Below are 12,213 nucleotides of genomic sequence, written 5' to 3'. Positions count from 1 at the left end.
AAGTCTAGGAATAAATGGTCAGTTTTCACGGTGGAGAGATGTAGGTAGCAGGGTTTCCCAAGGATCTGTATTGAGATCAGTGCTGTTCAGCATATTCATAGATCTGGAAAAAAGGATAAACAGATGGCAAAATTTGTAGACAATACAAAATTACTCAAAATAGTTAAGGCAAAAGCTGACTGAGAACAGTTACAAAGTGACCTCACAAAACCGGGTGATTGGACAAGAAAATGGCAAATGAAATTAGATGTTGATAAATGCAAAATAATGCACATTGTAAAATATAATCCTAACTATATACACAAAATGATGAGGCCTAAATTAGCTGTTAACACTCAAGAAAGAGATCGCGGTGTCAAAAAGGCTAACAGAATGTTAGGAACCGTTAGGAAAAAGATTGATATTTTCTGTCTTCTTTTCTTAATGCCACTATATAAAGCCATGATATGCTCACACCTTGAATACTGTTTGCAATTCTGATCACCCCAACTCAAAAAAGATATATTAGAATTGGAAAAAAGTACAGAGAAGGGCAACAAAAATTATTTGGGGGTGTGGAACAGCTTCCATATGAGGCGAGATTAAAGACTGGGACTGTTCATCTTAGAAAAGAGACAGCTAAGGAGGGATATGATAGAGGTCTTCACAGACAAATGGAGTGGTGAAAGTGAATAAGGAAGAGTTATTTACCTCTTCACATAACACAAGAACTGGGGATCACCCAGTGATATTAATAGGCAGTGGGTTCAAAACAAACAAGGAAATACTTCTTCACACAACACAAAGTCAACCTGTGAAACTTGTTATTGGGATGTTGTGAAGGCCAAAAATAGAACTGGGTTCAAAAAAGAATTACTGTATATACTTGTTCATAAGCCAAATAGTTTTGGTAAAAAAGTGACGCATCAAAGAGCAGGGGTCGGCTTATAAACAGGTCTACACCAAAATTTGATGATTTTAAACCCTATGAAATAGTTGAATTGAATATCTAATGCATTGTCGTTTTGTTTACCTGGAGCATCTGCAGGCATGGAGCCCTCAGTTCCCTGTGGCTGTGGTTCGCTGCTCCCATTGGCTGGGAACGGCGAACCACGGCCACAGAGAGCTGAGGGGCTCCGTGCCTGTGAACGCTCCAGATAAACAAAACCTCCCGACCCGCCAGCGGCTTACACTGACGGGCTGGGAGCCAAAGTTTGCCAACCGCTGAAATATAGGGTTGGCTTATGAAAGGGTCATACAGTTTTTACTGGTTTCAGAGTAACAGCCGTGTTAGTCTGTATTCGCAAAAAGAAAAGGAGTACCTGTAGCACCTTAGAGACTAACCAATTTATTTGAGCATGAGCTTTCGTGAGCTACAGCTCACTTCATCAGATGTATACCGTGGAAACTGCAGCAGACTTTATATATACACAGAGAATATGAAACAATACCTCCTCCCACCCCACTGTCCTGCTGGTAATAGCTTATCTAAAGTGATCATCAGGTGGGCCATTTCCAGCACAAATCCAGGTTTTCTCACCCTCCACCCCCCCACACAAATTCACTCTCCTGCTGGTGCTAGCCCATCCAAAGTGACAACTCTTTACATAATCAAGTCGGGCTATTTCCTGCATAAATCCAGGTTTTCTCACATCCCCTCCACCCCCATACACACACAAACTCACTCTCCTGCTGGTAATAGCTCATCTAAACTGACCACTCTCCAAGTTTAAATCCAAGTTAAACCAGAACATCTGGGGGGGGTAGGAAAAAACAAGAGGAAACAGGCTACCTTGCATAATGACTTAGCCACTCCCAGTCTCTATTTAAGCCTAAATTAATAGTATCCAATTTGCAAATGAATTCCAATTCAGCAGTTTCTCGCTGGAGTCTGGATTTGAAGTTTTTTTGTTTTAAGATAGCGACCTTCATGTCTGTGATTGCGTGACCAGAGAGATTGAAGTGTCCATGGCCATCATGTGCCAGCAATGCCCCTCTGCCATGTACATTGGTCAAACTGGACAGTCTCTACGTAAAAGAATAAATGGACACAAATCAGATGTCAAGAATTATAACATTCATAAACCAGTCGGAGAACACTTCAATCTCTCTGGTCACGCAATCACAGACATGAAGGTCGCTATCTTAAAACAAAAAAACTTCAAATCCAGACTCCAGCGAGAAACTGCTGAATTGGAATTCATTTGCAAATTGGATACTATTAATTTAGGCTTAAATAGAGACTGGGAGTGGCTAAGTCATTATGCAAGGTAGCCTGTTTCCTCTTGTTTTTTCCTATTCCCCCCCCCCCCCCCCCAGATGTTCTGGTTTAACTTGGATTTAAACTTGGAGAGTGGTCAGTTTAGATGAGCTATTACCAGCAGGAGAGTGAGTTTTTGTGTGTATGGGGGTGGGGGGGATGTGAGAGAACCTGGATCTATGCAGGAAATAGCCCGACTTGATTATGTAAAGAGTTGTCACTTTGGATGGGCTAGCACCAGCAGGAGAGTGAATTTGTGTGGAGGGTGAGAAAACCTGGATTTGTGCTGGAAATGGCCCACCTGATGATCACTTTAGATAAGCTATTACCAGCAGGACAGTGGGGTGGGAGGAGGTATTGTTTCATATTCTCTGTGTATATATAAAGTCTGCTGCAGTTTCCACGGTATACATCTGATGAAGTGAGCTGTAGCTCACGAAAGCTCATGCTCAAATAAATTGGTTAGTCTCTAAGGTGCTACAAGTACTCCTTTTCTTTTTACAGTTTTTACTATTTTTACCTATCCATCTTGGGGGGGTTGGCTTATAAACGAACGGACTGATGAACGAGTATATACAGTAGATAAGTTCTTGGAGGATAGGGCTATCGATGGCTATTAGCCAGGATGGTCAGGCATGCAGTCCCATTCCCTGAGGGTCTTTAAGCCTCTGACGGCCAGAACTGGACAACAGGGGATGGATTTCTCAGTTCTGTTCCCTCTGAAGCATCTGGCACTGGCCACTGTTGGAAGACAGGATACTTGGCTAGGTGGACCGGTCTGGCCGTTCTTATGCGCATTTTACAAATACCTGTGTCCCTTCTATTTTTTAAAGTTTTCTCTTTGAATCTTGGCAAACTCAGAGGTGGTTAACGTTTTAAATATCAAGAGAGGACAAGAATAATAACCCCTAGCTCTTATCTAATGCTTTTCATCAGGAGATCTCAAAGCACTTTACAAAGGAGGCTAATATTGTTAGCCCCATTTTACAGATGGGGAAACTGGAGAAATGTAAGTCTCCAGTGAATCAATGAACAAATGCACATATATCCTGGCTGTTTACCGTGCTTCAGATTTCAGCTGAGAGTCTCATACTTGTCTGCCTATTGGTCTCCATTTGTAAACCAAACCCCAAAGTCAGCTCCTCTATAGTTGTGCTCACGGCTAGTCCATGCAAAACCGCACTTGTATTACTGTAGTTATGGCTCCTTCCCTGCCATCCAATTCCACCTTTGTTCACCTGTCACACCTTGTCCTAAGCTAAGACGAAGTTTTCTGGAGCAGGGCCTGTATTATGCCTGTATAATGCCTAGCATGTCAGTGCCTTGGGTGCAGTTGTGATATGGATAACTAGTAATGAAGAACGCAATAACATGCAGAGCGTGGGTCTCCCGTGTAGTGTGTGTTTCCCTGTCCTTGTGTATTGCTGATCCAACTTTTTAAATAGCAGAGTGTTTTTAGTGCCAGAGAAAGGCCGACAGCCTGGAAAGCCAAAACCTTGTGTTGAGTCCTGTAGGGTGAGCGTTAGCAGAGTAGGATTCTCCCCGACAGTGACTTTGTATGGAAAACCCTCAATGGTAGGAGGGAGACATTCAGATCCATGGCCTGTTTAGTCCCATCTGCTGAGACAGTGTAATGCCAATAGCACTGGTGATTTTTGTGATGGGACCCCTCTCTGCTGGGAATCACCAGACCGTCTAATCAGTATCACCCAGCAGCCCATCAGATAGTAACAGCCTCTCATCCTTACCAGCCGTGGCTGGATTTGATCATCTGACCCGAGAAGAGGAAAGGGGATGGTACTGGGATGGAAAACCTGAGCCATCCTCTGGTACCTCCTGTGTGTAAAGGGTGTCTGCTCTTGCAGTAGCCCAGCTGGGCAAAAGGAATGTGGGGGCTCATGCTGCTATGGGCCATTTGCCCTGCTGGGGAAAAGGGGTGTGTGTGCATGTGCAATATCTGATGCCCATCTCTCTCCTCTCTGGCAGTAAAGAAGAGCCCCAGAGAAAAGGCAGCTGCCAGGCCAGAGCTCTCTGATATGGACTACCTGAAATCTAAAGTGGTGAAAGATTCCTCGTCTTCCTCATCCGAGGAGGAGAGTGAGGAGGACCAGCTGGACAGCGAGCAGTGTGAAGGGGGAAGCGAGGATGAGGAGAAGCCCAGCAGCTTGGAAACTATCGGTGCCCAGGTGCAAAAAGGGGCAGAGCTGGCAGGACATAGCAAAGGGCAGGGGACAGTGGTGGAGAGGAAGAAGACGAAAGGAGCAAAATTGGAGGTATAACCTAATTAGAGATGGGCCTGAATTGTAACTGTGGGTGCCGGCTCCCCTGCAGTTTGGCTCTGGATATGAACTTGGCAGCTGCAGTCCATCTCCGTTCCTACAGGGAGAGATTTCCAAATCTAAAGGTCTGTGTCCTCCTGTCCCTCCCATCACACTGGGTTTGCAATGAATAATCACTATATCTATTCTCAATAGATATATTTGTAAGAGAGGGAGGATGGCCCGGTGACTAGGGACTTGGGAGACATGGGTTCACGTGCCTTCTCTACATGGGATGCTGCCGGGAAACACAGGCATGAACGGGGACATCACAGGGAGAGGTGAGCAAGGTCCCTGTTCATTTGAGAAATCTCATAAAGGCAAGCACCAGAGTTGCAGCCATTCGAGATGCAGCAGACGCAAAGTTTTGGGCCTGCGCCTGATTTTAGGCAAACCCGGATATAACACAGGGCATGGACTGTTTGTGTTTTGGGTTCAGTTCCCTTTTGTGCCACCGACTTCCTGTGCAAACTTGGGCAAGTCACTTAGTGTGTCTGGCTCAGTTCCTCTGCTGTACAATGGGGATAATAGTTGCCTACCTCACGGGGGTATTATGAGGTGCTCTGACAGTACAGTGGTGGGGGCCATATAAATACCTAGGCTTTTGTTTTGTATGTCTCCTTGTTTAGCGTTTTGTTTCAGAGGGGCATTTTTCCATAGTGCTGTCTCAAAATCAGTCCCCTGGGTGGTCAAGTTGTGGGACACCACATGGAGAAATGTGAAAGCAGATTAAATTATTTGACCATTGAAGGGACTGTAACGGTACGTTCCCTTACTGTTACATCCTTAGACACACATTAGGCTGGGTCAGATACTCTGAAATCTTTGTGGATGTAGTTGGAGCCATCTTACCAGCTGCCCTTGTCTAGTATGCCTTGTTAGTCACAGGATGCCCAGGGCATTGTACTAGTAAATGGGAATATGTACAGGATTACTGCCCTTAGTACTGATTAATCCTGTGTTTTACTATCTCACCCAGGTTACACTGTAACTGACTAGATATACTAATCAAAACTTTGAAAAGTGACTAGAGATTTTGGGTGCCCAACTTGACAGACCTTGAAGAGGCCTAAATTTTAGAGGATGGGTGCTTGGTGCCCTGCAAAATTTGGAGCCCTTTAAGATGTCTCAGGTTGGCCCCGCGGAATCACCAGCTGTTTTATGAACACTGTGGCACCTATGACTTTCCCTGACTGTGGGGGCTCAGTCTCTACGTACCTGAGCAAGGAACAGGCAGAAACTGGGAACTTGTTATACGCATGCAGGCTCAGCCCTTTGACCTTAAATAAGGCAGGAATCTCATGGAGTAACTGAGAGCTGCAGGCCAAACTAGGGCAGATGCTATATGTGGGATCTGTTAGACCCACTGGAGGGCTGAAACCTCGAGGCTCTCTAAGGCAGGGCTTGAATAACCTACTGGCCTGCCAACTAGCCACATCTTCTTGTCAGAAGCTGATATAAAAGATGGGGTGGAGATCCAGGGGTAACCCATTTATGTGAATCCCAGCCCTCCCATCTCCAAGCTTCTGGGATTCCCTGATTGCTGTCCAGGGGTAGAAGGGGTGTTTGTCTTTCATTTCCCATGTGTGCCCATCACTATAGTATTTCAGTGCCTAACTGAACCCTCTACCCCACCTCCGGCTGTTGGAAGGGCTGAAGCGCTGCCCCTCTCTGTTTCTGCCCTATCCAAGTCTCCTGACTCTGTATGTGAGGGGAGGGAGGGAGTCCTCTGTGTCTCAGTCCTTTCCACAGCCTCCTGCTTGCTGGTAAGACTAGCTCTGTGGTATCAGGCCTCTAACTCTCCCATCTTTCCTCTGTGCTGCCGGCCACGGTTGTCTCTTGGTCTGGAAACTGTTCCAGATTAAACCTCTTGCCAAGGATGACTTTTCAAATGTTGTTTCTCACTTTTTCCTCTGTCCAGCTGAAGAATGGGGCCAACCCTAATGCAGCTACCACGCCGTATACAGTGAAACTGCGTGGTGCCCCTTTCAGTGTTACTGAGGTATGTGCCCTGGCATAGCAGCCTTACTGCTCCCTCGTTTAGGGCTTAAATCGTGCTTGTAACAGGGAAGAGAACGATGGTCCTTGGATTCCCAAGGTCTAGCATTCAGCAGCCAGCAACTTAAACCATCATGTATTTTGCAGGGGCTTCTAGGTATCTGCAGGCTAATGGGTTAGTTATGAGAATGGAATCTGGCTTGGTATGTTCATACTGTAGAGGGTCCCTTGGACTCTGTCTGTCCCTGACTGTGTTTATGAAAGGTTTTTGTAGTGTCTACTCAGCATTCATAACCTTTACAAAAGTAGGCCTCCGAAATTTGCCCAACTTGCTAAAATTCTTGTTTTCCTCTTTTCTATTTGCAGCAAAACGTTCGAGAATTCTTCTTGCCCTTGAAGCCAGTGGCGATCAGGATTGCAAGAAACGTACATGGGAATAAGACAGGTGCTGGCTGCAAGGGTTTGTGCATTGTGGGTGCAGGAGATAGCAGAGATGTAGTTAGGAATGCTCTTTCCTGTGCCGGCCTTTGCTGTCTCCTGTACCTGTGATTCCAAATCACTACGAATTGCCTCATTTCTCATACATCAAGTTCCTTTGACTTGCTCCAATCGCCTTACCTTAGAATGGAGTTATGAGGCGTGACACTGTAAAAATGGTGCCCCTTGCCCTACAGCTCTGTTCCCTGTGTGCAATGAGCCACTTTGACTTGCTTTGCTGACCAGTGGGATTTACTGCTTTCTACAACTCCAAGCTCTGCAGAGTCAAATGGGAGATGGCTTCTGTTCTGGTTCATGCATCTTCTATAGAACTGTTAACCAAATTCCAGTTAGAGGTTCTTTACCTTGTGGTTCAGCTCTTAACCACACCTGGAACTGAGTTGGGTCATGGTTATTGGTGATGGTGCGTGGACCAGAGGGGACCCAAAATGAGTCCAGGGGTGGTAGTATATTTCCACAGTGCATTGTTTTCATAACCTTAGGGGGGTGCATCTTCTATCCCGTCATTAGTTCGAGGTATGTTAAAGTGTATGGAACCCATGGGGTGTAGCTGCCATATCAGTTTTAGACCATTTATGTGCACACAAGCAAGAACAAAAGTCATCTTAAACAATCATTTCTCTTTAATGAAAGAGCCCTTCCTGTCTGAAATCTGATAGTTGTTTTCAGCCCAGAGTCAATTTGTAATGGGAGATAAACACGTGTCTATGGAGATCTAATACAGAAAAAGCTGGCATCATTAGGTTGTGCTTAACTGGCTAGTTAGTGCCAGTGTGCATGTACATACAAGCATCCGTATAACCCTTGTGATGCTCAGTTGAACCTGATTTCCTTCCAGGTTACGTCTTCGTTGATTTCAGTGGCGAGGAAGAAGTACAGAAAGCCTTGAAACAAAACAAGGAATACATGGGTAAGGGCAGCTTGTAGGTCCTCGTTACCGACCCTGATGGGTCTGTAGGTGTTGTGACGCTCTGCTGTAGGCCCTGTTTGCTGCTAAAGTGTCAAGTGGATTCTGGTCTGTCTCTTAATTTTGCTCTGGCAGGAAATGATGTTGATCATGGTCGCGGGCCAAAAACAAAGAGCAGCATGATCTACAACCCTGACTCTGCAAAAAAGAACAGGAGTACTTGTGGCACCTTAGAGACTAACAAATTTATTTGAGCATAAGCTTCCATTCTTATTCTTGGAATGGAATTCCATTCCATTCTTAGGGCATCCAATGAAGTGGGCTGTAGCCCACGAAAGCTTATGCTCAAATACATTTGTTAGTCTCTAAGGTGCCACAAGTATTCCTGTTCTTTTTTGCAGATACAGACTAACACAGCTGCTGCTCTGAACCCTGACTCTGTTACTCAAATTCATTAAAGAACCAAATGCTAAACTGTCGCAACCTAACCAAGTAGTATGGGGTTGGGAGAGCAGGGCGTGTCATAAATAAGCTGTTGGACTCTGGCCCAGGTTGGTATTGGCTGAAAGCTGTCGTCCTCTGCTGACTGGCTGGCCTCTGTGAACCAAGTTGGTGGATTTCAGTCCAGTAGCCACATCACAAAACCCACCCTCTCAGTTGGGAGTCTGAGCAGAGAGGTCAAAGGATTGGCAGAGTCTTGGGGAGTCTTCCCGTTCCTGCCCCAAAAGTCCCGCCATGGCAATGTGAATGAAGCTTGCTGTGCGGCAGCCTATGCTGTATCTGTATCTCTGGCTGTATGGCGAGCTCTGACCTGTCCATGTAGCACCTTTCACCCGCACTAACCCTCCTGCAAGAAACCTTCTGGGGAGCAGTCCTGATCTTGGGATCTCTGCTGTATAGGCCAAATGCCACAAGCTTGCTCTCAAAGTCACTTCTCTGGTATCTTCAAAAACTTCAGTGCTCTATGATCAGAAGCAGTGGGCAAGAAATGAGGAATGCTGTCTCTCATACAAAATGACACTGAGATTGGTACCGTAGAAGCAGCTACAGTAGAACTGACTTTTAACATGCAGCTCTTTTGTAGCTTCTGGTGTTAGGCCAGAGCTCCATTATGCACTTGGGAGAAGTGTCTTGGTCTTTCCATTTGTCTTAAACCTAAAAACTATGATTTAAATGTGGCTGGGATGGCACAGTGGGTTAGTGCTGGAGCCCTGTGTTCAAATCCTGCTCTTATCCCAGTCCTCAATGAAAGCTGGTCCTATATTGCAAAACCATTATTGTGTGGAAGCAATAGGACTGGATTGGGGAGGGGTCGTGAGAACTGGAATGCGCTGCCCTGACTCTGTGAGGTGTCTCGCCAGTGGTGTTGCTCTCATTTTGATGAGTACCATGCTTTCCCCAAAACATCATTAACGTTCTTCTCACAGAGATGGGGTGGGCTGCATTCATGGGCGTGTGGGGGGTGGTATTCCACAGGAGGTCAGTGGAGTTTTGCCAGCTTACATTGTCAGTAAATTTGGCCCAGTATCTTTAGAAATGACCATATATTTTAATTATCTAGGCTCAAGTCTGGTTGAGGCCTTTGGAAGTGCCTGAGATGTAAGGTTCCCCCTGTGTTGTGTGTGGCAGGTGGGCGCTACATTGAGGTGTTCCGAGAGGAGCGTGGGCTGAAGATGAAGCTCACCCGGAAGGGTGAAGACCAGCCCTGGCAAAGGAGGAAGAAGGACGATGAGGAAGAGGAGGACCTCTCTGAGTCAGGAAGGCTCTTTGTCAGGAATCTCCCTTACACTAGCACTGAGGAGGACTTGGAGCAAATATTTTCCAAATATGGTAGGGAATGGAGCTCCAATCAGCTTCCTGTTTCCCCCCAGAAATCTGAGGGTTAATCATCTTGCCTGGCTGTAAATGCTCATTTGGATGCCAGGGAAAGAGAAGGCTGTGGCACTCTCTTAGCCTGCAGATGCCCAGATACAAAGGGATGGGCACCATTTTAAAACTAAATCTTTACAACTGGAACCCATTTCAAAACTCATGGTCATGTTTGACCTCCTGGTTTGCAATCTCTGTATGGAGGCCAGCTATAGAGGAGGCCAACTTGGCTGAATTCCCTTCCACCTCCAGGACATCTCCTAGCTCAGGGCTGAGTAGGATTTATGGAGCCCCAGTGTGCCACTGGAAGAGAAAAGCCTGGGTGGTGAACTGCCTCCCCTTCTGGCCCCGGATAGATCTGGCTGGCTTGTTTCCCTGCAGAAAAATGACTTTCTGAAGGGGAAACAAAGGGAAGCCACAAGAGCTGTCATGCGACTTTTTCCAGCCATATGTTTTGGGTGCCCAGGGCAGCCGACAGAGAGGTAAATCACTGTGGGGCAGGAGGCGGGACTGGGGAAGACCCCGGCTGGTGGCTCCAACCCTGCGCTGGGCTCCGCTGCTAGACTGGGCTGGGGAGGACAGGACTTCCTCTTCCCCTGCATGGCATCCGGGGCTGGGTCAGACCCACCCCCAGATTTCTCCCCTGGTTGCAGGAAGCTCTGCAAACTCTTTCCCCCCCACCCCCACCCCTTCCTGCACCCATCACGCCTCAGCTGCAGGGGGGAGGATCCCTGTACAGGGAGCTGCACCCGCATCTGCCCAACCCCTGTGCATCCAGACCCCTTCATACCCAGACCCTCCTGCTAAGCCTCACCACCCCTGAGCCCCACTCCCCCTGCACCCACACCCCTACCCCACTGAGCCCCAACCAGTTGCACCTGGATCCGCACCCCACTGAATCCTACTCCCCCAGCATCTGGACCCCCCACTGAGCCTCCCATACCCAGACCTCCCTGCCGAGCCCTATCCCCCCTACACCTAGAGCACCCTTCCCAAACACCTTCACCTGGACCCTCCAGCAGAGTCCCATTACCATTGCAACCAAAAAAACACAAGCAGCCCCTGTGTATCCAGGTCCCCCCCCCCACACCCCCGCACTCGGATCCCCCACTGAGCCGCCTGTACCCAGATTGCCCCACACAGAACCATCTCAACCTACACCTGGATCCCCCCCTACTAAGTCCCTCCACACTTGGATCCTGCCTTGCTGAGCCTGCCTGCCCACACTTGGATCCTGCCTGCCTGCCTGGTGCGCCTCGCAAGGAGGGGCAGGGCCCTGGGGTGTTTCTGGGGCAGGTCTGGTCCTTGCACTATGTCGGTTGGGTGCAGCCTCGCTGCTGAGTCCGTGTCTTGGGAGAGTGGGGGTGGAGATGTACAGTGATCTCCCACCTCTGTGCAGCCGGTGGCCTGTGCTCCCCAATGCCATGCTGGAGCCTCCACATTTATTTGACAAATAATTTGCAGAATTTTAAAATATTGTGTGCAGAATTTTTAATTTTTGACACAGAATACCCTCAGGAGTAGGATGTGGGGGAAGTTGGTATTAGGGTTGGTATTACTGTACCAACTTGGTAAATAAAGGTTTCGGTATCCATGAGGACAACCCTTGAGTAGGCCCAGATTCTCTCCTTGCATGTGCTAAGCTGACCCAACGCTCATGGCTTCGTTCCATCAGCTGGGCTCCTACAGAAGACACCAGCTCAGAACCCTGCTCTGCAGTGCCTGAGAAGGGAGTATATGTCATGGAAAGGATTTGCCTTTTGCAGGTCCCCTGTCAGAGATCCATTTCCCCATAGACAGTCTGACCAAGAAACCCAAGGGATTTGCCTTCATCACCTACATGATCCCTGAGCATGCTGTGAAGGCCTTCGCAGAAGTGGATGGGCAGGTGTTTCAGGTACAGTGACTCTAACTCGCCTGCATGGTTAGGTTGAGGGGGAGGGGATGTTCGATCATAGGGATTATTGCCAGAAGGTCAAATGCTTATGGTGGTCCCACTGTGCACTGCTAATTGGGATGCCTGATGTCCTCAGTGCATTGAGGAATAGAGTGCTGTTAAGATGGGAAGTGCTAGGCCAGCGGTGTAGCAGCACCAGTTTGCGTGGGCCAGTGGGTTCAGAAAACTCCAGGCTGCTCTTAGCACGGTGCCATGCAGAGATCACCAGAGGGAAAGAGTTTGGAGTTTATTGATCTTTCAAACTCCCTGTTGGGCTGCTCTGGTGAGTTGCTTTGATGCCAGCCTGGAGCAGCAGAGGAGAAGGAGGTCCTCTCAGATCAGGTTGAAAGGCCATTGTGGGAGGAAGTTGCATGGCAGTGCTGCACTGACGGTAGTTCATCTTACCTTGAGGCAGCGAGACTTTCTTTTGTGAATGTGGATTCAGAGG

General features: G+C 47.6%; 1 protein-coding gene across 4 annotated transcripts in view; it reads left to right on the top strand.

The window, feature by feature from the left end:
• RBM19 (RNA binding motif protein 19) overlaps positions 1-12,213 on the top strand; it is a 147,049-nt gene that overhangs the window by 15,568 nt on the left and 119,268 nt on the right. For all 4 annotated transcript variants that reach the window (XR_007352793.2, XM_048821083.2, XM_048821081.2 and 1 more), the window contains exons 6-11: positions 4,226-4,512; positions 6,479-6,559; positions 6,922-7,000; positions 7,892-7,963; positions 9,590-9,790; positions 11,596-11,726. Coding sequence is in view for 3 of the 4 variants with exons in the window: in XM_048821083.2 (XP_048677040.2) it covers positions 4,226-4,512; positions 6,479-6,559; positions 6,922-7,000; positions 7,892-7,963; positions 9,590-9,790; positions 11,596-11,726 (851 nt within the window). In the remaining variant the exon portion in view is untranslated. The remainder of the gene's footprint in view (positions 1-4,225; positions 4,513-6,478; positions 6,560-6,921; positions 7,001-7,891; positions 7,964-9,589; positions 9,791-11,595; positions 11,727-12,213) is intronic.

The sequence above is a fragment of the Caretta caretta genome, chromosome 15 (genome assembly GCF_965140235.1).
Source record: "Caretta caretta isolate rCarCar2 chromosome 15, rCarCar1.hap1, whole genome shotgun sequence".
Lineage (NCBI taxonomy): Eukaryota > Metazoa > Chordata > Testudines > Cheloniidae > Caretta > Caretta caretta.
This window is presented reverse-complemented; position numbering and strand designations above follow the sequence as displayed.